The sequence below is a fragment of the Canis lupus genome, chromosome 20 (assembly GCF_011100685.1).
Source record: "Canis lupus familiaris isolate Mischka breed German Shepherd chromosome 20, alternate assembly UU_Cfam_GSD_1.0, whole genome shotgun sequence".
NCBI classification, from domain to species: Eukaryota; Metazoa; Chordata; class Mammalia; order Carnivora; family Canidae; genus Canis; species Canis lupus.
The window spans coordinates 49019956-49044674 of NC_049241.1; the positions used below are offsets into that span (position 1 = coordinate 49019956).

The window sequence follows — 24719 nt, forward strand, 5'->3', positions numbered from 1 at the left end:
GAGGGAGACTGGGGAAGCAGAAAGAAGCCTCCTAGGCTGTCAGGGGTGGCCCACCCAGGGTGGGGACAGACACAAGCTTGGGGCAGGGTCTGTATTGTGTGTGGCTCCTGTTGTCCAGTTAAATAAAAGCTGCTCCCTGCCTCATTCCTGAAGGTCTGGTAGTTTATGGTTTACTCCTTCCTCCCATCCCCGTTTTGGGTGGGGAGGGTGGGTGGTCCTCATTTTACTGTTCTGCAGCCTGACCTTCTGACCTCACAGATCCTCATCCCTGTCTGGTGTTCTGAGGAAGGCCACCGTTTAGTCATGTGGGCAGAGAAGGCTGGAAAGGTGACCCTGAGGGAAATCCTTACTTTCAGGGCAGATGCAATGACAGGTAGCACTGTTCTGGGAAGGACCCCAGACAGAGGCCATATGAGGAATGTCCCAAGCCCAGGGCTGAGGGGGATTGAACCCAACCCAACCTGGCAGTGGTGGCAGTCGAGGGTGACCCTGAGGGAAACGCTGGGCATTCAGAGATGGCTGGGACCTGAGGATGTTGAGCTAGGGATAGCTGGGGGTGGCTGAGACTCAAGGGACAGCTCGGGGTGCTGGTATCTGAGAATTCTGGCAGGGAACTTGGGTTCGAGCTGTGCCTGTGTCCCGAGAGAATCCCTAGGCCCAAGGGGGACGTTTTTTGGAGGACTTTGAGAGCAGAGGGGCACAGCTAATGGGGGGACCCCCTGAAGCCCAAGGACCGCGTCTGCAGGCAGCTCAGACAAGGGTGAAGGAAATGCCAAGCGCTCCGCGCCCGCCGCCTCTACCCGGTCAGGCCTCTAGGCGGCGCTACGGAGCTCGCCGGCCAGCTGGAGTCCGCCGGCACATACCTGCGGGAACAGGCGAGGCGGGGCAGATGGGCCCGCCTCCAATTGGCCCTCTAGGGCGGAGGGCGGCGCCACCAGCCAATCGCTGTGGCCAGCGCTGCCGACGCCCCGCCCACGAGTGCGCGCGCCGCCTGGGCTCCCGCTGGCGGCCGGCCCCGCCCCTCCGGGAAGCCTGTCCTCGCCTGCCCCGGCCCGGAGAGTGACCCAGACACGCTTTGTTCGCCCAGCCCGTCAGTCTCCAGAGGCAGGCAGGTCCCCGGGGAGGCCCTGCGTCTCAGGGAGCCGGGGAAGGCAGGCAGCCGAGGGCCTCCTCCGCAGCCCCCAGGGCCTCGCCGCGCCCCGTTTGGGGGCTGGAAGGCCTCCGGTGCAGCGGAGCCCCGCCGCGCCCCGGCCGCGCCCTCCCGGGCCACGCCCGCCCGCCTTCTCGCCGGAGCCCGCCCACCAAGGCCCAGCCCCAGCCCCAGCCCCGCGTCCTGTGTGCGTGTGGTGGTGGCGGAGGAGGGGGCGTCTTCCCCGCCAGGTGCACCCAGCACCTGACACGGCCTCGGGTGCTCAGCAGCTCGGACGCAAGCACCCCCAAGAGCGGTGTCTGGAGCCAGGGCGCCCCCTAGTGGCCATTCCCAGCAGTGCGGGGGCCGTGCAGCCCGACGTGGGCGGGGGCCGTGGCTCCCGCACAGCTCTGCCTCTTCCTAAAATGGGTAGCTTTTCCTTAAACTTTGGCACCTGTCTTCTCGTCTGTAAAATGGAAAGGATGGTCTCCCGTCTTGTAGGGCCGTTGGGACAGGTGTTGTAACAGGTGGCAGGTATAAAGCGCTTCTCTTGGGGTTTGCCCTACGTGCTAATGTCTACGCTACCGCCACTGGGGGAAACCAGCTGCTCCCATTCCACCCCTCGCCTGGAGTTATGCCCTGAGCAGCGAGCTGAGGCTAGAGGTTTTCTATGGAGGGACCAGAGGGCCTTGGTCTGGGGTCGGGACACACCTGATTCTCAAAAGCCATGTTCAGTATTAAAAAAAAAAAAAAAAAAAGGAAAAAGGAAATACAATATACGGTTCAATAAATAGAAAAAAAAAGTTACAAAATGACAATGATTTTGTCCTTAATTACAAGAGAAGAAAAGACAGGGGGGTGATGGGGGTGGGACACTCCCTCCTCCCCGGGCCAACACAGGGCAAGGGAGACCCGAGAGACAGCAGCTGATATTCAGAGCCACAAATAGAAAGGAAAAGTAGAGGGAAATCCGGGAAGAGAGAGTAAGATGAAGGGGTGGATCAGGGACACAAAGGAGGAGAAAGACAGAGCCAGAGCCAGAGCCAGCCAAGATGCCGACCTCTCTTCTTTCCAGATCTGGGCTGGGGGTCCCTGGCTCTCCTGGGCTTGTCTCCCCCAACACCAGGTTTGAGGACAGCATGAGCCCGGCTCAGTTCCTGAGCTGTATGTCCAGTGACTAGCAGGTAGGGGGTGGGACAGCAGTGACCCCTCGAGGCTGCCCTGGGACCCTGGCATCCTCAGGATTGGGAGTCCTGGCCGGACGGGGTGGGGGTAGGGGGGTGAGGTATGTGGCTGAGGCCTGAGGCCTCTTTAGATCCTTCAGTGGGGATGAGCCATCGGTACCAACTGGGCAGCCTGGCTCGGGCACAGGGCTGCGGAATGGGGCCCCTGAGGCAGTGAGGGGAGGGTATAAAGGGAGATGTAGACGCCCTAACCAAGTCCCTAACCAAGTCCGCGGGCCACTCAGAGTGGGGTGTGGGGAGGGTCTGCTAAACTGACTTTTAAGAGCCAGTTTTTGGAGAGTCCTGCCTCGCAGCCCCCACCCCTAGCCCCAGTCCAAGCCAGGCCTGTGAATTTGGGGAGGGAGAGCTTGCCTATTGCTTTTGGGGTGCCCAAGGCGGGGTCATACCGGCTGCCCAAGCACACACTCCCTTCCAGGCCTCTGGGTGGTGGTATGGCTTCTGATCCTTGCGTCTCGCACACTCGCTCGCACACTCCTAGGCACGCATGTGGCAGGACGCGTCACCCCCCCCACCCCATGTCCCCTCCTCCAGCAGGGCTTGGGGGGACAGCAGGCAAGACCACCTAGCTCCGGCCGGGCCCCTTCCCTGACATAATACTGAAATGCCACACAGGCCTCCAGCGGTGAGGCCCCTGATGGAGAGAGCTGGTGCCACAGGAGCAGGGGCGAAGGGGGTCCCCGCCGCTGCCGCCCGCGGCCCCTCAGCCGAAACGCTCCCGTACCAGGAGCATGAGCTTCTTCTTGCCCTTGTAGGTCTGTTTCAGGTTCTCCAAGAACTGGGCGAACTGCAGGTGCCCATCAGGCGCCAGCAGGAAGGTCTCACGGGCCTGGCCCAGGAACTCGATGAAGTCGCCATAGTGCCGCGGGCTGATGTGCGTGAGGCGGGAGTGGCTGGTGGCGATGTAGGCCGCCACCGCGGCGTCCAGGAGCTGACAGAGCGGCGCCCGGTCGGCGCCCAGCGGCTTGGCGGCCCGGCGCGCCCCCAGGGGCCCCAGGCCAGGTGCTGAGAGGGTCCAGCGGCGCAGGATGTCGGAGAGCATGGGGGCGCAGTGGATGCTGCGGATGATGAGGGGGACGATGGCCGAGAGCTCGTGGCGGCCCAGCGAGTGGCTGAGCGAGCAGGCCCAGAGCACGTCATTGACGGCGGGGTGGCTGTCCTGGTTGAAGGCGATGCTGAGCTGCGCCAGGGCCAGCGTGGCCAGCTTGTAGGCCCGCAGCGGTAAGCCGCGGTGCTCCATGTAGCGGGCCACGGTGAAGAGGTGGGCATGGCCCAGGCCGCCGGCCGCGGCGTCCAGCACGATCTGGTAGGCTGCCTCGAAGGCCGCGTGGTTCTTCTCGCAGAGGGTGAGGGCGGGCAGGGCGCAGTTCTGCGGGTCTTTCATGGCGCACTGCAAGGCCAGGGTGCGCGCACAGGCCCAGAGCTCCTCCCGCCGAGGAGCATCCAGCTGCAGCCGCGACAGCGTGGCATGAGTGGTGCCCGTCACCGCCACGATGGTGGCAGCCTCCACTGGTGTGAATAAGGAGTACCAGTTCTGCATGATATTCATCAGGGCTTGTGGGCCTGGGGGAGGCAGGAGGACAAAGCTGGCCTGGGGACCGCATGGGTGTGCACGGGTTTGTCCCTCCCACCGCCATCCCCACCAGCCAGGGCTGAAGACATCACCCCGCCGCTTCCACCCCAGGCCTGACAAAAACTGCACTTCACCTTGCCAAATGAGCAGGGGGCAGCTGGGAGGGGTGGGAAGAGCATGCATGGGACTACACTTCAGGGTGACTGTCCCTTCTCCAAGCCACTTCAGCCTGGTCAGCCTCCAGGCCTCTGTCCAGCTGACCCCCCAACCTGCAGCCCTGCCAGCCTAGCCCTGAGCACGGGCCTGAGCCAGGGCAAAGGCCCTGCTTCTCTCTCGTGCCTGCCTGCTTCCAGGGTCACTCGGGAACTCTCACCGATCTCTGTGGCGCAGCTGACCAGCCAACGCACCATCTCCCTCCGCCGCCAGGTCATGGTGTTCAGGGTCATCCTCATTACCTGCAGGACAGAAGGGAAGAGAGAAGGGCGTTACCCCAGACCCTCGCGCTGGCCATCGGAGGGGGATCGAGGGGGATCGCCATCGGAGGGAGATTGGGATCCCAAGGGGCCCAGGAGACTAGGAAGTTAAAGCCATGTGATCTGGATAAGTGGTCCCACCTCCTGGGACTGCAATTTCCTCCTCTGTAAAATGGGGATTAAGAGTCTCTACCTCCAGGCTCTTCTAGGAAATGAGTGCAGTTTTTCAGGTAAAGAGTCTGCACAGTACCTGCTGTTCCATGCTTCGTGTCAGCAGATTCCCTCGTGGCCCCAAACAAGGCACCTGCCCTGTCCCCACCTTCTTCGGGTCCCACCCCCAACAAGCCCCTACCCTACTTGCTCCCCCAGACCCCCTCTCCAGGTCCTGTCTGGTGGACTCTGCCTTCTGGAAGCTCCTAAGGAGGGAGGAATGGGTCACCTCTCTAAAGGACCCCTCCCTTGTCTCGCCTCCCACATACGCCTGAGGATGGTTCCACGCCCCCACAGGAGGTTCTTTGGGAGGAACTCCCTAATTCCACCTTCTGCAGGTCCCCTGCCTGCCGGTTCTCCCTGGGCAGGTCCCACCCTATCCTGCAAGCCTGCCCCAAACTGTTCTCCCTTCTCTTCCTTCACTTTGGCCTCACTTGGAGGTCCCGCCCCCTCCGGGTCCCACACCCCGCCGCCGACGCCCCACCTACAGGCAGCACCCGTGCTGGTCTCTGACTTGCCCCAGCAGGAGAGCCCTTGCCCGGCCCCTGAGGATGGCCCCAGCTCGCAGGCCCTGCCTCAAGGACTTGCAACCACAGACCTGGTCCGCAGAGGTGCTTCAGAGCACCCCCCGCCTCCGCCCCCCCACCCCTTCCAGCAGCACCCTTTCCTAAGACCTTTCCCTTCTAGGCCAGTTCCTGGGCAGCATCCCCCCTCCCGTCCTCCCTCTGTCCCTCACCTGCAGGCCCAGCTCCAGCGCAATGCCCAGCAGCGTGGTGTCGGGAGGCGCGCTGGCCGGGGTGGCCGTTTTGCAGGCGTCCTGCGCCAGCTTGAAGAGCAGGGCAGGCGAGTGGATGTTCTGCTGGATGGAGCCCAATACCGCATGCAGCCACTTGGGGTCTCCTGGGGTGCAGGGAGGGAGGAGGGCTCAGTCAGCACCCCTGGCGCCAGCCCCTGCTGCTGCCTGACCTGTTCACACAGGTTCCTCCACCCAGGTGTGCGCGTGTGAGGCGGAGGCACCCGGCAGTGGTTCTGGGAAGATCCAGACCACTCTTGGCACTCCCTCTCTTCTCTCCTCTCCCCACCACCCAGTGGAGAAGGCCACCTCGGGACCCCTCATGTTAAGGGCAGTGATTCTGGACCCAGAACACCGGGGTTCAATCACTAGCTATGTGATGGCTAGCTGCCCCGTCTGTAAAATGGGTTATACTGATGCAATGGTGCCTGCCTCACAGGGCCTCGGTGAGCCCATACTTGAAAGGCTTTAATGTGCCAAGAGCTATAGAAATGTGAACTTTTCTTGCTATTATCACTGGCTCAGATCCTACAATTATCACTTCAGCCACACAGGCTTTCCTCTGTTCCTCAAACTTACAAGGCACAATCCAGCCTCAGGGTCTTTGCACTGGCTCTTCCCTCTGCCTGGAAGGCTCTCCTAGCCTGGACTGAACCCTCCCCAAAGTCATGGGAAGCCCTAATCCCCAGCAGGGTGGTATTCAGAGGTGGGGACTCTAGGAGGCTTTTGGGTTTGGGCGGTGTCATGAGGGTAGGGCACCACGATGGCATTAGTGTCCTCCTGAGACGAGGAAGAAATTGGGAGCTCTCTCTTCCTCTGCATTGTGAAGACATGACAGGAGGGTGGCTGTCTGCAAGCCAGGAAGAGAGTCCTCCCTGGGAACCCACCATGCTGGCACCCTGACCTTGGGCTTCCAGACTTCAGAGCTGTGAGAAAATAAATGTCTGTTGCTTAAGCCACGTGGTCCGCAGTGCTTTTATGGTGGCTCAGGGTGACTGGATGCCAGACCTTGGCAACAGCTCTGCTCTCTTGGCTTAAGCCAAGCTTGCTTCTCCCCCTCCGTGGCCCTTGTTTCCTCCTTGCCTACTGCGTGACATCACTAAGTGTTTGACCTCGTTTAGGGTCTGTCTGCCTCCCCCTAGAATGAAATGCCACAGGGCACGGAACCTGGAACAGTGTTGTTCAGTCCTCAACACCTGGGACAGTGCCTGGCCCATCTAGAAAGTGCTCAAGGAAAACTGAAACTTGCTGAAAGGATGAAAAGAAGAGGAAGGGATGAGGGAGAGAAGGAAGGAGAAGGTAGAGGAGGATGGTGGGGGAGAGAAGGGGCAGCCGCCGTCCTCACCCTTGGCAGCTGTCAGCATGGCAGAGGCCAGCTCGCACTGGCGTGTCTCCAGGTGGCCAAGGATGAACCAGCGGGGGAAGCGGTTGCTCATGATGGAGTCCAGTGGGTTGGGGTGAGGTTCTCCAGCTGGAAATGCTGTCTCCAGTACAGGCAGCCTGGTGGGGGCAGAGGAGGGAGAAGCAAGCCCATGGTGACAGGAGGTTGGGGTCTCCTGCCTCAACTAGAGGAGCCTCTCTGCTTGGGCAAGCCAACCCGCAGGCATCCAGGAAGGCGGAAGATGTGTGTGCAAGATGTTCACTGGAGTACTGTTTGTGCTTATCACTTGGAGGTTGATTAAATAAACAATGCTCTATCCATGCATCAAGGACTGATAAAAATGTGAGGAGACTGCTTGGGTCCTGATGCAGCCCCCTAGTGGTCCTTCTGTCACCCCCACTTTCCTTTCTTACTCTGCCCCAGCCACTGTTCCCCTCAATATCCCTCAAATACAACCCGACAGTCCTACGATAGGGCCTTTGCATATGCCTGGAACCCCCTTCCTCAGACATCCTTGCAGCTTTTCCCTCACCTCCCTCAGGTCTTTACTCAAATATTTTTCAGTGGGTTCTTCCTGGCACTCCCACCTGTGAAATTCCCACCTCCCAACTCTTCCCATACCTTTTTTGTTGTAGGTCACCATCTGACACACAATAGTTTACCTGTTAGTGAATTTATTTAATAATTATTTAAAATAATTTATTATTTTATCTCCCTTACTAAAATATCAGCTCCACGAGGGCAGGCATTTGTGACAAGTTTGTTCACTGCTTCATCTCCAGCAGCCAGAACAATGCCCAGTACACAACGGGTGGTAGGACAACAAATGTTTTTGGAATGACTTTACATGCCCGCTAGGGTATGTTGCTAAACGGCTCAACTCTACATACGTATTTTGTATTTAGTAAGTTCCTCAAATTCGTTAGATATGATCAACAGCATTCAATTAGCAGCAAGACTATGCTGGTTTCAAATATTATCGAAATCTCTTCGACATGTGACTTTGGACACACCTTAAGCGCATCTATGTGTAAAATGAGAGCAAACATGTTTATTTCTCTAGGTTGGTAAGGTTACACAAGGTAATGTGAGTCATAGATTTGGACCAGGGGTCAGCACCATCTTAAAAATTTTTTGCACCGGTTCAGACAGTTAATATTTTTGGCTTTTCGGGCCCATTTGGTCTCTGTCACAATCACTCAACTTTGCCATTACCACGCAAAAATAGACAATACATAAATGAATGTGCGTGGCTGTGTGTCGATAAAACTTTATTGCTGGACACTGAAAGTTGAATTTCATATACTTTCCATGTGTCACAAAATAGTCTTTTATTTTCAAACGCTTTATATAAAAAGCCACTCTTATCTAAAGGGGTAACAAGTGCCAAATCTGGCCCATGCACTGTTATGGGCTGGTGCCTACCTGCTTTAGAAATTGGAGCTCTTCACAGATTACTCTTTCTAAATATTCTGGAATGATGCACTCTAAGTGGTTAATAGAAATCTCTGGGTGATGAGATCAGAGACTGGGGACAGAATTCATCTTATTTGTTGGGCATGGTGTACTACCCAGAGGGCCTTTTAAAATTTTGCTTCTGTGATCCGTTGGTATAAATGAGAAATTATAAGTTTATTCACTGCAATATTTTTTGGGAAATAGCATCAATTGTCTATCAACTCTAAATTGGTTCTTTATGGTACATCCTAACAACAGTTCACATGCTGTGCAATACAACCAAGCCTTTAAGATGCACATTCAGTGAAAATAAGGTGCAAGACAGACACAGAATGTATCATGGGTGTAAAAGGGAGACCAGCCTTCAATTTCCAGATTACAGGTTTGCAGAAATCTTGATTCTTATGGGATAGAGAAGACGACAGTGGTGACACTGCTTGTTTTTAGAGAGATTTGGCTAGGTTGGACAAAAGTGTTTGGAGAACAACTCTGAATCCTGTGCCATGTGGCGCTCTCTCAAATTCAAAATAATAATACTCGTGTATATTTAATAATCAAAAGCACGGGGCAACTTGGAATGCCAGCCTGAGGGCGACTGAAGTAACCAAGTTGTGGGTTCAGGTGGGAGGATGGGGCTCCAAGGGCGACTCTCTCCCTCCAGTGCTGCCCATTCCCAGGGCCGGGTTCCCAGCTGCACATTCTCACCTCATGGCTCGCAGGGCCAGGCGGTAGGCCAGGTCGGGGTCGTGGGGCAGCAGCGCGGTGAACAGGTAGCGGGCACAGGTGTGCATAGGGACGCTCTCTCGGAACAGCACCTCACCGAAGCCGCTGAAGGGACCCCCTGCAGGGGCATGCTGAGCTCAGCCCCCAGGTGAGAGCTCATCTCCACCCCTCCCAGAGTCTCCTGACGCCCCAGGCCGAGTAGAGGATGGGCTGGCCCCGGGATAGAGCGGCTAGGGCTAGGGGCTAGGGAGCTCCCGGAGGGTGAGGGGCTGGGACAGAAAAGCGCTGGAAAATCCTTAGGAGACCCTGGGCACCCCTTGGTGGCGGACAGGACACAGAAACAAGGCGGACCCGAAGGCGGAGGAGGGGCTACACTTGCTCCAGAGGTGGGGCCTCACAAGGACTAGGCTCCTGGACTCCAAGGGGGGCAAGAGGCGGGGCCTCTTCCCAGCCAACAGTATTGGCTGCCAGCACTTTCTAGGGAGCGGAGCCAAGGGCTGATCTCATCTGTCAGGCACTGCCAAAGTAGCAGCGAATTGTAAGGACCAGGAGACGAAGCCTCCGGAATCCAGCAGCCACCGGCCACCAGAGGAAGGGGCAGACCCCGCCCCCCGGGGAGAGCCAGCCCCGCCCCCGGGGAGAGCCAGGCCCGGGGGCGGGCCCTCACCTTCCAGCAGCAGCCCCGCCTGCTTGCGCAGCACCTGCACCAGCCGCTCGTCCAGCTCCACCTCCTCCAGCAGGGCCAGCAGCTGCTCCTCGCTGCGCACCACCTTGTCTTGGGCGTACAGCCCCTCCGGCAGGGCCCGCTGCTGCCCCAGGCCCAGCAGAGCCACCTCGAGGGCCAGCGCCAAGTAGGACTCCCCAGGGCTCCCGGGCACCGGCACGTGCTGGTAGGCCGCCTTCCGCTTCTCGGGGCCTGAGTCTGTGGGAAATGGGTACCAGGGCTGCTGGAGGGGGATGCTGCCTCCTTCTGGCAAGCGAAGTCTGTCGGCTCCTGGCACTGGTCAGGGTGCTCTAGGCACTGGTCAGGCCTCTGCGAGGCCAAATGTAGGGACGTGACCAAGGGTAAGAGTGTGGCCCCATTTTCTTTTCTTGGGGCACTGGGCTGGGGTGGGGGAGGGGAGGGGGAGATGTCCCATGTCCACCCAGGGGCCCCAATGTGGGTACCTGGGTAAAGGGCGAGGGTCTCCTCCTCTAGGCGGCAGGCTTCCAGCAGCGCCCTGCAGAGGCAGCCGATGGGGTCCAGGGGGTGGCCCACCCATCCTTCCGTGTTGGTGATGCAGGTGTTACCTTTCTGCAGCAGCTCTGCACCCAGTATGAAGGGCTCAGTGCCTGCCCACCCCCAAGTCTGGGGCGGGGGGGCTTCTCTCCTTGAACCTAGCCCAGTCTCCCAGCACCCGCCCAATGCCCATCACCCAAACACCCACCCAGCAGCCGTCCTGCCTGCCTGCCCCGGTAAACTGTAGCAGCCCTCACCTCCACAGCCTTGGCCTCCTGTCCCACAGCCAGACCTCGGGTGGGCAGTAAAACTGGGTGCTTTCTACAACATCCCCCCAGTGCCATTCTCTTCTTAATCCCTTCCATCTCTCCCCAGTGCTAGCAGCTTTCAGGGCACCATGTGTCCACTTGTCCCTCTCTGAAAGCCCCATTCTCCAATCTCCTCCCATGAGCCATGCTCTCTCCTGCCTCTGGGCTCCTGCCTCTGCTGTTCCTTCTACCTGGAACACTGTTCCACCCTCCCCTTCTTCTGTGAGAAACTCCTATACATCTGTAAGATCTCAGCATAGCTCTCACCTGCTCTGGGGACAGGGGGACTTTCCCTGTACCTGTAGGCCGGGACAGGACTCTGCTGGGGTCCCAGGTCCCCCAGGGTTAATTTCCTGACTACTGACCTATCAGCCCAACCCATCACCCTGACCATGAAACTGGTGGCCTCCTTCCTTTGGTCCACAAAGATTTTTTTTTCCTAATACAAATCTGAATTTGTTGCTCATGTTTAAAAATGAGTAAATTGCATATCACCTAATCCAGATTTCTGACCTGTCTTGAAAACTTGGAAGATCTGGCCAGACTGGGTTCCTGAAAGACTTGTGATTGGCACCCGCCCTGTACCTCAGGTCTGGAAGCCTAGAAACTGCGAGTCCCAGGCCCCTTTGTGGGAGGCCGGGAGGCTGGGATAGGATGAGGCCCTGATTCTCCTGCAGCCTCCGTGAGCAGGTGTGTGGCTGTCTGCAGGGCACAGACATGAGGTTTTGCTAGCAGGTTCTGAGTGCCCTCTTGGGAGTGGCCCCCCAGTGGGGGCTGCAGCCTGCTGAGCTCACTGGCACCCCAATCCCTGTGCTTCTGAGGTTCAGGCTCTTGAACCTGAACAGTGGCTTCCCTAACTTTCAATCCCGCAGCCCTTCTGGTACTTTTGTGAGCCCTCAATCTCCTGTATTAAACATTATTTTTAGGCACACCTGGGTGGCTCAGGGGTTGAGCGTCTGCCTTTGGCTCAGGTCATGATCCTAGGGTCCTGGGATTGAGCCCCACATTGGGCTCCGTGTTCAGTGGGGAGCCTGCTTCTCCCTCTCCCTCTGCCCCTGCTTGTATTCTCTCTCTCGCTTGCTCTCTCAAATAAATAAATAAATAAAATCTTAAAAAAAAATCTTTTTGGCTCAAGACTCCTTCAGGTGGTCTGGTTTTCCTGGTGGGACCCCAAGAGGAACCCACAGATGCCAGGGTTGCCACAGTGCCCCACAATCAGCATTGGTGTCTACAGCCCCGGGGGGAATAGGACAGTCGTGGCACCCACCTTTTTTTTGCTGCTTGTAGCTCTCAAGCTGATGCCGCCGCTGGAGCCGGAGAGTGTTGACGATGGCACCTGCCAGCCGCAGGGCCTGGCGGGGGTATCCGTGGGCACGCAGGGTGTCCACTCGGGCGCAGGCAGTGGGGAAGGGCTCGCCCAGCCACAGTGGACGGCCCTGGGGATCAAAGGTTGGCTTTTCACCACTGATGGTGCCCGTGAGACTGGGGCCGTACGAGTCGCTGGCCAGGATCCTCTGCAGGTGGGCGTCACTCCAGTGCAATGATCCCGCCTGCAGGGCGCGGCCGAAGATGGTGTGGCGGGAACCTGTGGCCACCGCCTCCTCTTCTTCCTCCTCTTCCTCTGGGCCTGCAGGAGAGGCGCCCACATGGCCTGGTGAGGGGGCCCTGGCTGAGGCAGGCTCCCCTTGACCGAGCGCCAGCTTGGGACTGGACTCTGGGTACAGCAATGGGGGCGGGTATCATCTCCCTAAATCCTTTAAACAGCCCTCCAAAGATGTGTGTTCACATATGCGAATGTGTTGGGGTAGCTATTGTAGCCCTTTGTGCCAATGGACCATGGAGGGTGAATAACTGTCCGTGTCTCTCTGTCCATCTTGCCCCCTCCCCAGACTCTATTCCTCTCCTCCTCCCTCGGTCTCTGTCCCCATCTCCCATCCCTCTTTCTCCTGTCTGTGTCTTTCCCTTTCCCCAGCTCTGCCTCTCTCTTCTTGATATCTTTTTCTTTTTCTCTCAGTCCCTCCCCCCCACTCCAACCCCACCCCCACCTCCATGGCCAGGAGGAGGCTGAGTCAGGAGACCAGCCCAGAATTACAAGGCGTAAATCTTAAGCATTTCACTTCATGTGCTTCACACTGCCCATGGCCCCTGCCTGGGCACTCCCTCCCTCCCGGTGGGGAGGATAGGCAAGGCTGGGGGCCGTCTGCTCTCCCCTAGAGCACCATGATGGTAGGTGAGGCCGTAGGCCAGTATTCTGGGGGGATGGCAGGGACCCTCTCCTACCTGGGCTGACTGCCACGGTGGGCTGCAGGCTGGGTCCGTCGAAAGAGTAGTTCCCCTCTTCCAGCGGGCACACATCCAGCTTGTCCCACTTGCCAAGCAGCTGGAGCCAGCTCGCCCGCTCCTCTGGTTTGCAGTGGGGGCTCAGGACGACACACACCCACAGGGCCCCTGGACAGGGAGGAGGCTCAACAGTCATTCCAACAGTAGCCGCACACACTCGTGGAGTGCCTACCATGCGCTGGCAACTGGTCTCTGCTTAGCCCTCATCTCTAGTCTCTGAGGTTGGAACTGATAGTCTCTTCACTTTACGGCACAGAGAAGTAAAAGTAGTTGCTCAAGGTCACACAGCTGGAAAGTGGGAAGCCAGGATTCGAACCCAGGCTTCCAGACTCCTCTTGCTATTTTTTCCCCCTATAGCACTCACCACCCTGTCATTACAGGGGTCAGTAGACCTCTACCTGTGGATAAAATTGAACCTGCCACCTGGTTTTGAATTGCCTGAAAGCTAAGACTTACTTTTGCATTTTTATTTTTATTTATGTATTTATTTATGTATTTATTTATTTATTCATTCATTCATTCATCCATCCATCCATTCATGAGAGACAGAGAGGCAGAGACACAGGCAGAGGGAGAAGTAGGTTCCATGCAGGGAGCCCGATGTGGGACTCGATCCCAGGACTCCAGGATCACGCCCTGGACTGAAGGCAACGCTAAACCGCTGAGCCACCCGGGCTGCCCATTACTTCTGCATTTTTAAATGGTGGGGGAAAAATACATCAGAGGAATAGTTTGTGACCTGTGAAAATTATATGAACTTTCCATAAATAATGTCTGTAAATATAATTTTATTGGAATGCTGCCCTGCCCAGCTGGTGGCATGTCTGTGGCTGCTTTTCTGCGGCAAGGGACAAGATTGAGAGGCCCTGACGGAGACCAGTGGCCCACAAAGCCAGAGTGACTAGAGGCCATTACAGAGAAGGCAATAGGACCTCTGGACTAATGCGTCTGTACTTTTTTTTTTTTTTTTGTCTGTGTCCCCTACTGGAGTGTCAGCTCCACAAGGGCAGGGTTTTAATCTCCCATTTCCCAAAGCCCGGCACTCAGGACAGCACCTCCTGCATCCGAGGTGCTAATGACCACAGGAAGGATCCAGGGGCCCGACGCTAATGTCGCGGTGAGCACGACCCGGTAGCCAGAGCCCCCAGGTCCACTGTGCGCCCGGGCCAGGCCTTACCCAGCTCGTCCCACAGCTGCCGGCACTTGTCGGTCATGCCCGCGCCCTGCTGCCGCCACAGGGCCAGGCGCGGGTCCTGCAGGAACTGCTCCGTCATGAGGATCAGCATGCGCGCCCCGTTGGAGTCCCGCATCCGCAGCATCTCCCGCACCTGTGCCCGGAGGGGACGGGGACAGGGGTGGTGAGGAGGCGGCGGGGCGCCGCGCCAGGGCCTTAGGTCCCCGGCCCGCGTGCCCGCTGTGCCCGCCGTGCCCGCTGAGCCTCGCAGCACCTTGCAGAACATGGAGCGCAGCTGCTGGCTGGCGCCGTAGTAGCCGCCGTTGGACAACAGCTGCTTCACCTGCTCCTGGATCTGCTCCTCGTCCAGGTGCCAGCAGTTGGTGTCCTCGATGCCCGCGCCCGCCGTGGGGTCTGGGGCGCCTGCGCGGAGGGAGGAAGCGGGAGGCTGGGGTTTCCCCTCTCCCAGCAGCCCCATCTGCCCCCAGCCTGGGTCCACCTCGGGTCCACCTCGGTTCCACCTCGGTCCCACCTCGGTCCCAGTCAAAGCCCCTCCCACTCGACCCTGCGGTCAATTACCGTCAAGGTCAATTACCGCCAACTCCACATTCACCCCCCGCCCTACTTAGCCATCCATCGGCTCACCCCATCCACCTTCCCACACCAGCAGTTCACCCCAACACCCCATCATCCACCCATCGCCATCCTCAACTATCCATCCGTGCCACCCACCGCTCCCCCACGCCCCCACTTCCATCCTGCCCCATCCTCCCACAGCCTCTTAGAGCTCCAAACCCTCCCAAGAGCTCACACCACCTCCCGGATTATCACCCACCTGTACCCCACCCCTGACACCCACCAACATCCACACATACCCTTCATGCCCTCCCCACCTACACTCCTGTGCTCTTGGGGAACCCCCACCCAGTGGATGATTTCCGAACATTCATCTGCCAGGGGCCAGGTCAGGTCCAGGATTTGCCACTTAGTAGGTGGGACCTTGACTTCAGGCAATGGCTTCCCCCCCACCCCCCACTCAAGGATCAAGGGGCCCTGAGGATTCCAAGACGGATGCCCCGTGCTCAGGCCCCCGGGTGCCCTTACCGTGCACCAGGTTGATCTCAGAGCCCAGCAGGAGGATCTCGTCTGCCAGGCGCTGGGCAGTGGGCAGCACCTCGGTGTGGTGGGCGCTGATGAGGTACTGCACGAACTTCTGCAGCTGGTCTCTGTTCATCTGGGACAGCGTCTCGGAGATGGGCAGCCGCAGCTCCACCTGGCGGGCATGCCGAATTCGGTACAGCGACAGGGCCACCACATGGGCACAGTAGAAGAGGTCACGGTTGTCACAGCCACAGCTCACAGACGTGATCTTGCAGCGGTCAAAGCTGATGGAGACGTGGTAGAGGCGCTCCGGCTCTCCGGGGCCCCCCAGCTCCCGGATGTTTCCGCTCAGATGGAACCCTAAGACCAAAGCCAAACCAGTCGCCGCTGTGTCAGCCCAGAGATGGGTGCTCGTCCACAGTGCGCGGCAAGACCCAGGTGCAAATCCCATGGAGTAACCTGGCGCAAGCCGCTTAACCTCTGTCCAGTGTGAACCAATAGTGACATCTTCCTCATGCGTTTGTAAAGGATTAAATGAGCTAATATTTGGTAAGTGCTTAGAGCCCTGCAGGCATACAGTAAGTCTTAAATAAATGCTTATTCCTGCTCTAATTCTGAAGAATATCACAGTGAAAGGGGCGCCTGGGTGGCTCAGTTGGTTGAGCCTTTGGCTCAGATCGTGATCCCAGGGTCCTAGGATCGAGTCCCGCATCTGGCTCCCTGCAGGGAGCCTGCTTCTCCCTCTGCTTGTGTCTCTGCCTCTCTCTCTGTGTCTCTCATGAATAAATAAATAAAATCTTAAAAAAAAAAAAAAAAGAAATCACAGCGATGTTGTTGAAGGTGGTTTTCTCAGCCCTTGGGTTACCATGGATAGGGCCTGGGCTCTAGGAGCCCGGTAACTTCCTGGGAAGATGCCCAAGGCCTATGACACTTGCGGGTGAGGGGCTGATGTGGCAGGCGAGGGGCCAGGCCACCCCATCACCCCCTGCCCCTCCCTGGCCCCTGGGGAGCCCAGATGCCAGGCTTATCCAACTGGTTGGGCAGCTCAGGCCCCAGCCGGCCCTGGCTGCGTCATGCCGAGAGACGGCGGCTTCCTCATACCGGTTGAAGATGGCCAAGCCTGTGGCGGGCTGGGCCATGTCCAGGCAAAGGGGGCCCCCAGGCTGACAAGGTTCAGGGAGGGTCATCTTGGCCAAGCCCCTGCCTCCAGCTAGGAGACGTGGCATTTCCACATGGGAGGTGGAGTGTTCCCTGTTTTCTGGCGCAATCTTGACATGTCCCCTCCTGAGACCCACTAGCTGAGGTCTAGAATCATCTTTCACCTCTAGCTCCACACCTCTGCCCCCTACCCTCATTTGGACACCACTGCTTGAGGTCTAAGACCACCCCTCACCCTGATCCAAACTTCTGCTCGAGGCTCCCACCTACACCTCGTTGCCTTAGGTATGAGACCATCCCTAAACGTCTGATCCCAACTTCTACTTGAAATTCTCTGCCTGAGGTCTAAGACTCCTTCTCATCTCTGGCTCTAAATCTTTGCCTCCAACCCTCCCCTAGGCCCCTGCTTCCAAAGGTCTGGGGTCATTTACCTCTGGCTCTCGACCTTGGTCCCATAGCATCCCTGGGTCCCTCTACCTGAGGTCTGAAATCTCTTGCTTCTGGTTTGCAACCACTCCTCGGCGCTGCTTCAGAGCTGCCCTCCTCCGTGTCACCACCTCTTCTCCCACCCACCAGTCTAACTGTCCAAGGACTCTAGGACCACCTCTGCCTTTAGCTCAGAATCCTGTACCCAAACCCCATAGTGGCCCTCCACCTCGGATCTAGAAGTAACTTAAGTCCTCCACCCTTCCCTGGTCCCTGCCGCCTAAATTCTGGAACCTCCTCTCCCCTGCTTTCTGGTTCACCATCCTTCCCCCCCGCACCCCATCCCCAGCCCCATTTAAGTCCGCTGCCTGAGGTCTAGGCAGATCTCTGATCCTAGGCTCACAATATCTTGTAAAATCTGGGCATGGATGCCAGAGGTCTGAAACGTCCCCTGACCCTGGCCCAGGCCCTCCTTTACTCCTTCCTCCTCCAAGCCTGCTCTGGACCTCCTGACCTCCGTGGCCAGCAGGGGTGGGGGGCGAGTACTCACCCACTTGCAGCACGCGGTCCACAGCCCCGCTCTGAAGCAGGTGCAGCCCTCGGGTGAAGGGCACCCGGGCATCATGCTCGCCCTCCGGGGGTTGGTAGCCCAGCGACGAGTACATACAGATCTCCCGTTCGCTGCGCGGGAATGACCAGAACACAATGCGCTTCTGGACCGGCTCTGGCACCCGGGAGAACCGCTCCTCAACCTGCGGGGAGGGCGGTGGGTTAGAAACCGGCTTGAATCCTAGCTTTGCCAATTAGAGGCAGTATGACTTTGAGCAAGTCACTTTGCCTCTCTGAGCTTGTTTTTTTTCAAGTGTGAGGTGGGGATTGTTAACAGCACCCGCCTCCGGAGTATCATGAGGATTAAATATGCATTAATATACATAAAGCGCTTACAGTAACACCTGGCCTGTACTTAGTGTTCTAGAACTTTCTGTGACTTCCCTCCTGGATGTCAGGTCCCAGGGTCCTAGTATAATGTAGCCCCACTTCCAGGGCTTTGAGGGGGCAGGAGAAAAGGAGACAAAGTGGTAAGAATAGTGATCAGGCCTCTATACTCTCCGCCTACACAATGCTAAATGCTTTGAGCCTGTGATTTCCCATAATTTTCATAGCAACATTTCAGTAATACTAGTTATCACCCCATTTTGCAGCCCGGAGACTCTGAGGCTCAGAAGTGGGGTGAATCCACTTGCTTAGTCTCACAGCTGGTGAGCTCCAACACCCAAGACAGGCTTCGTTCTCAGCTTCCAAGGGCCTGCAGGAAGGGAGGGTGTCCTCACCAACCCTGTGGGCTTCCAGCAGTAAACCAAGCTGATTGAACCTATGTTCCAATCAGCTTGCTACTCACTGGCTGAGTGACCTTAGGCAAGTTGCTCAACCTCTCTGTGCTCTAGTTTCTTCAAAGTGGGAGGGATAACAACAACTCCAAAGGACCCCAGAGGATTCTGTGAGCTTCTGAGGAGCAAGAGCTGTCCTAGCACCAGGCCTGATCGGCGCAGGTACATGGGAACCATCAGAGATGGTTTTAGGATTATGCTGGGTGTCTCACACCACAATAAAGGGGCAGTGACCTCCCAGAACTCCCAGTCCTGGGTTTCTGGGGGAAGTGGGAGGACCAGTGACTACTGGCTCAGGCCTCAGGGACAGTTGGCAGATGACTAAGGAGGGATTTTCCAGGCCATGAATCAGAGCCTGCCCCATCCACACTTGGCCCAGACTCATCAGTCCCGGCAGACTTCCTAACTCTGGAGAAGCCAGGGAGCAAAGACACCCCCTCAAAGCTCGACAGAGGCAGAGCCTATGGGGACTGCAGAGGGCTTGGTCGAGGCCAAGCCCCATCTTTACTCCTCAGAAGTCCACTCTGAGGCTGGAAGAGGGGATTCTAATCACCCCAGCCCTGGGGCATTGGGACAGAACCCCCAGAAACTACAGAAGTAGGTTCCAGGTGCACCTGTCCAGGTACTATGACCCAGGCCGTGCCCTTGCTGAGGACCTATGGAAGGACTGGAATGGCTGGGGGGCAGAGAGAGGATGAACATCGGGGGAAATGGGGAATGTGAGAAGTACCCTGACACTGGAGGGGTTGGGCAGTCTCAGGTGGGAGGTGGTCCCAGAAGTACTGAGGGAGGGAAGCAGGACTCCAGGGAAGGATCTGGAGTGAGGGGGTTCCCCAGGGTATTCCCACCTATTGGTGGGTTCTGGAGGCACTCATCAGGGACAGAAAGGAGTATTTTGAGGCTGGGATCTGTAGAAATGGGGGAGTTAGGTCTCTACTGGGGGTGTGGGGCAGAGATCTAGAGTCGCTAGGGGATGAGATCTGGGGTGTCCCCCAAGTGGGGGCGGCTTGTAGGAGTGAGGACTGAATGGGGTGCCTTAATTGGGAGCTGAGGATGAGGTGGTAAAAGAGGGTACCCAGGGTTGTGAGAGGAGGAAGTTCCTGAGCTGGGATCTAGGGAGCCGAGGGCATCCCTGTGTCTTGTGGGCTGGAGGGCAGAGATGGCAGGAGGAATGGGGGAGTGAAATGGGAGGATAAGGGGGTGTTTCAGGGCGGACTTAAGGACCCCGGAGACCTCTGGGAGTGTCTCGTATGGGGGCAGGTTCCGAGGCCCGGGGTTGGGCAGGGGAGGAGAAGGCAGGTCGGGAAGAGGCTGGGGGTGCGTCCCTCCCCCACCTCCCCTCACCCCTCGTCACCTGCTCGAAGGCCCAGCTCTCGGCTACTCGCTTGGCGCTGAGGTCCAGCAGCGCCTCGGGCCGGCCCCGGCCGCGCACGGCCCCGGCCCCGGCATCGCGCTCCTCCGGTCCCGCGGGGCAGCCCCGGCTCCGCTTGGCCGCGGGGGGGTCCATCGGCCGGGCCGGGGCCGGGGCGGGGCCTGATCGGGGGTCGGTCCGATGCCCGCTTGGCTTCGCCGGCTCCCGCGCCCCCTACCCGCCTTCCAGTTCGTCTTCTGCGCTCTGCCGCCCCGGGACCCCAGCCGCACCCACCCCCGCCCCGCGCCGGGCCGGCCGGGTGATGCGGCCCCTTTAAGACTCTTCACAACAATGAAGCTGCCTCAGTCGCCGCTTTATCCTCCGCCGTCGTCCCGCCCCCGTCGCCCGTCCCCATTGGCCCCCCCCTCGGCCTCCGAGGCTCTCCTCCACTATTGGCTGCACCTCCAGACTCGTCAGCAAGCTCTCGCTTTTCACTGGTCGGAGGTGCTGCCTGTCTTACGGCGGAAGCCCAATCAGAGTGCTCATCGGGCTGCGCTGTCCATCATGGGGCGCCGGTGGCCAATCAGGACGGGAGGACCCCCGCGGCGCAGGCCTTATGCGGAGTTTCGGGGCGGGCCCTGGGTTCATTCACAACATTCCTCTCCCGCCCCCCTCCGGCTGGACAGCGCGCCCCGGGCAGCTGGGGCTGCGCCCACACACGGCTTTGTTTACTGAGGGTCGCTTCCGGGCTCCGCGAGGGGACAATCAACACGGCTCGGCCGGGGAGCGAGACTGAGCGGCGGGATTCCAAGGCAGCAGCTCAGCCCCTCCTCCCTTGGGCTGTGTGCGGCGAGAAACCCTCTCAGCGTCTCTGGGCGCGGAGTCCAGTTTTGTTGTTTGGGGGGTGGGGTGGGGGATCACAGACCCCCTCGGTAGGGCTCTTGGGGGCTGCAGACCTCTTCTCTAGAAACGGAGCCTCACCCAAGCCCCAAGCTAAAAACCCTTCACCCATTCTATGCCCTGGATACTACGTTGAATCACAGGAAATTGCTGATTTTCGACCTACTAAAATTTGAGGCAATTTCCTAAGATTCAACTAATAGTTGTCAAATCTGATCAGCTCCGATTGTTCTCCTGACCCATTTCGTCCAGGCCACCCTCTCTGGCCCGGAAGCCGCCCGTGGTCGCGATCGGCGGCCACGCCCCCCGCCCCCTCCCGCCCCGCTACCCACGCCATCCTTCCTCTCCACTGTCCTTAGAAAACCCCACATTTCCCCTTCGCCATACTTTTCTCCGTGATCACATTTCTTTATCGAGTTCAGCAGTTGCTTAATATCTGTCCCTTCCCCTCTCCACCGAGACCCCCAGTGGCAGTAGTTTGTGTAACTGGTAGCACAGGAGCAGCATCAGGCATACAGCAGTCACTCAGCCCTTAACTTACTGCCTGAACCAACTCGTCCGCGGCTCCCACTCCGCTGAAATGTCTACAAAGCAGGAACAACCCAAGCTGGTCCCTAAGTGGCCTGATTGCTGCTCCCAGTCTCCCCACGGCATCTGGGAACTCCGGCTTTTTCCTTCCAGGAATTTCCAGCTGCACTTTCTGGCTGGTCCCCAGCCCACCATTCAGTAAACTGCCTCCAACCTGTGCTGTCCAGTAGGGTCACCACTGACCACAAGTGGCCTTTGAGTCCTTGAAATGCGGCTGGGCGGAATTGGGTTATGTTGCCAATATAATTTTCAAGGACTTAGCAGGGGAAAAAAGGGAAAATAGCTCATTAAGAATTTTTAATATTAAGGGCTGCTTGGGTGGCTCAGTTGGTTGAGCCTCTGCCTTCGGCTCAGGTCATGAACTCCCAGTCCAGGGATCCAGCCCCACATGGAGCTCCCTGATGAGTGGAGAGCCTGCTTCTCCCTCTAAGTCTGCTGCTCTACCAGCTTGTGCTCTCTTGTTCTCTCTCTCTCTCTGTCAAATAAATAAATAAAATATTTAAGACAATTTTTTAATATTAAAAACAAATTTTTGTGTGGATTACATGTCAAGATGATAATATTTTAGGTAAGTTTGAGTTTACATTATCAAATTAATTCCACCTGTTTTTATTTTTATTTTTTATTTTTAAAGATTTTATTTTATTTATTCATGAGAGACAGAGAGAGAGAGAGAGAGAGAGAGAGAGGCAGAGACACAGACTGAGGGAGAAGCAGGCTCCATGCAGGGAAGCCCTATGTGGGATTCGATCCCAGGACTCCAGGATCACACGCCCTGGGCCCAAGGCAGGCGCTAAACCGCTGAGCCACCCAGGGATCCCCCTATGTTTTATATTTTATGTGGTATCAGAATATTTAAAGTTAGAGACGTGACTTGCACTGTAATTTCTATTGGACAGCAGAGGTGTTAGAAACCACAGCCTGCCACAGTGACAGCAGCAGAAAGGACACAGATAATAGCCCACTGACTACCTTCGAGGTGCTCTGGTGGTTCCTGCTCATTATCACGCATAAGCCTTCTAAACCAGTGCGGCAAAGTGGGGATCGTGGTCCCCATTTCTCAGATGAGGAAACTGAGGCTTTGAGAAGGAAGTGCTTGCCTGAAGTCACCCAGACTGGGAAGCCCTAGACTTATTGCTGCGTGCCTTTAAAAGACAGACTGGGGACGCCTGGGTGGCTCAGGGGTTAAGTGTCTGCCCTTGGCTCAGGGCGTGATCCTGTGGACCCAGGATCGAGTCCCACATCGGGCTCCCTGTATGGAGCCTGCTTCTCCCTCTGTCTGTGTCTCTGCCTCTCTCTCTCTGTCTCTCATGAATAAACAAATAATTAAAAAAAAAAAAAGATAGACTGATGGGGAAGGAGTAACTGGGGTGTGGGGAGAGGCCAGGAGGACTTCAGCAAAGCCTGTGTGTCAGGTGCTCCCCCTCGCAAACTGGACCCCGGGGGCGCCCTTACCAGCAGTCCTCCTCGGCATCTGGTGCATGGCTGTGCCAGCTAAGCCTGGGTCCCGGTCCCCAGAGCATGCTTCAGTGGGCGTCCTGAGATGTTGAAGTCGCTCTAGGCTGTTCTAGTTCAGTGACTACTTGTCGGAGGAACTGAGAATGGGTGATAACAAACACAGTGAGGATGTTTATTGTCCAAAAATAGATACTAACATCGTCATCATGCCCATCTCATGGGTGAAGACACAGGCACAGGAAGGTCAGGTGAGGGGCACCTGGGTGGCTCAGCATTGCGTGTCTGCCTTGGCTCAGGTCGTGATCCCAGGGTCCTGGCATTAGGCTCCCGGTGGGGAGCCTGCTTCTCCCTCTGCCTGTGTCTCTGCCTCTCTCATGAATAAATAAAATCTTAAAAAAAAAAAAAAAGTGACTTGCCCAAGGCCCCCAGCAGGGAAGGGTAGGGCCAGCATTCAAGCCCCGTGGGCAGGCTGGTTCTGCCGCCTTGGCTGGGGATCAAATCCACAGAGTTTGGGAAGCACCAACATTCTATTCCATTTTCCTGATTTTAAGGATGAGGGGAATGAGGCCCGGAGAAAGAAAGCTGCCCAAGGCCACCCAGTGATCTCAGGAGAATATGTGAGGTCAGAAAGGCCCTGGGAGTCTCTAAGCCCGTTCTTCGCCTTAGCAACACTTTGAGGAGAGGTTGGGAGCGGGGTTCCAGCCATACACACGTCTTCCCGTCCTCCCTCCTTGCAGCCAGGGAGCTTGGGCTTCAAGGAGATGGAAGCCACATTTATCCGCCAGGCCGCTGTGAGCTCACTGTCTAGGCATCCACAGCTCCTGACCCCAAACCCACATGTCCTCGAGACCCATGGGAAATAGGGTGGCCCTGGAGGCTCAGTTGGAAGGGGATAGGGCCCCTGGCTCTGTGGCCACCCCCCAACCTTCCAGGGTCCTCGGTGGCTGCCAGCCCCTTGCACAGCCCCTACCCTTGCTGACTCAGGCGGGAAACCAGCCGGGCAGTTTCACTTCCCGGTTCCGATGCAGCCCCTCTGGCCTGCCCAACTGGCAAGCTTTACTTCTTACATGTCTTTTCTTCCCTTTTGGAACACACTTCACGGGCTCAGTGTCAGGGCCCCCCCGGGACGAGTGGGCATTCAGGCCGAGGGGGATGGTGGAAGCAGGAGGGGAAGGCATAATTGTGTCTGAAAAGGCGCATTTAGTGACTGCTCCAGCCCTGCAGAGAGGGCCAGGGTGAGAGGCAAGAGAGGCCAGGCTGAGGGGCTAGTCTGGGGCTCCACTCTTTGAACAAAGGCAGCTCTCCCAGCCCTCATGTTCCAGAATTTTCCATGCTGAGTGAGGGGTGTCAGGATCCCCATTTAATAGATGGGCAAACAGAGGCTCAGAGAGGTGACAGGACTCGCTGAAGGTCCCATAGCCGGGAAGTGGCAGAAACTGGCACTGAACTCAAGGCGTAGGTATTTTCCAAAGTCTGGGGCTCTTGGCTTCAGCACCAGTGGTGGGCTTCTAAGTGGGCAGGGGGTGGGGGGACAGGCATAGAGGGAAAAGTCATGCGGGATGGTGAGGCTATTTGGGGAGGCCAAGAGGTGGGGGGGAGGGGGAACAAGTGGGTTGACATTCCAGACCTCATACCTGTTGCGCCTGAATGCCTTTCCTCGCCCCTGGGGTCCTCCTCAAAAGGGCTGGCGTCAGAGGGACAAAGACGGCTGGTTTACAGGAGTCCCTGGCCCGCCTGGGCGCCGCCGGCCTCAGTGGGGTTGGCCTGGGTTCCAGGTGCCTCCTGGTGGCCGAGGGAGGGACCAGGAGGCACTGGGAGCCCACCCATTCCCAGTCCTCGCCCTCCTTAAAATTCTAGATGAAGATGAACAAGGGATTTAAAAAAACAAAACAGGGGATTCCTGGGTGGCGCAGCGGTTTGGCGCCTGCCTTTGGCCCAGGGCGTGATCCTGGAGACCCGGGATCGAAACCCACATCGGGCTCCCGGTGCATGGAGCCTGCTTCTCCCTCTGCCTGTGTCTCTGCCTCTCTCTCTCTCACTGTGTGCCTATCATAAATAAATAAAAAATTAAAAAATAAAATAAAATAAAAAAAAAATAAAAATAAAAAAACAAAACAAAACAAAACACACACACACACACACACACAAAAACAAAAAACCCCAAGGGATTTCCAGAAGAGGGAGAAATCATGATTCTTGCAGACACACAAAGATGGACACGTGCTAACATTTTTATTGAACTCATGTGGGAACCAGGCAGATGTTATAGGCGATTCAAAAGAGTCTGGAGAGCAGGCACTTTCACATTATCAGACTGTTTGCACAAA

The 24719-nt window shown here is 57.3% G+C and overlaps 1 protein-coding gene and 1 long non-coding RNA gene across 3 annotated transcripts; one reads left to right on the plus strand and one right to left on the minus strand.

Moving 5' to 3' along the window:
* Nucleotides 1-1899: 1899 nt before the first annotated feature.
* Nucleotides 1900-24180, minus strand: ZSWIM4 (zinc finger SWIM-type containing 4). Of its 2 annotated transcripts, XM_038567081.1 has the most exons (15): nucleotides 24027-24180; nucleotides 22390-22529; nucleotides 17258-17459; nucleotides 15127-15483; nucleotides 14297-14445; nucleotides 14026-14176; nucleotides 12789-12956; nucleotides 11776-12135; nucleotides 10149-10286; nucleotides 9649-9903; nucleotides 8964-9099; nucleotides 6765-6919; nucleotides 5363-5526; nucleotides 4317-4398; nucleotides 1900-3933 (listed from the first exon to the last, which is right to left on the minus strand). In XM_038567081.1, the coding sequence occupies exons 3-15, from the start codon at nucleotides 17370-17372 to the stop codon at nucleotides 3074-3076; spliced, it is 3090 nt and encodes a 1029-aa protein (XP_038423009.1). In that variant the 5' UTR covers nucleotides 17373-17459; nucleotides 22390-22529; nucleotides 24027-24180; the 3' UTR covers nucleotides 1900-3073. The 2 variants fall into 2 exon arrangements, with proteins under 2 accessions (XP_038423009.1, XP_038423008.1); XM_038567080.1 differs by lacking the exons at nucleotides 22390-22529; nucleotides 24027-24180 and adding an exon at nucleotides 19450-19797.
* Nucleotides 18476-22124, plus strand: LOC119864732. Its single transcript, XR_005375071.1, has 2 exons — nucleotides 18476-18717; nucleotides 21834-22124. It is a non-coding gene; the product is annotated as an uncharacterized LOC119864732 (long non-coding RNA).
* Nucleotides 24181-24719: the final 539 nt, after the last annotated feature.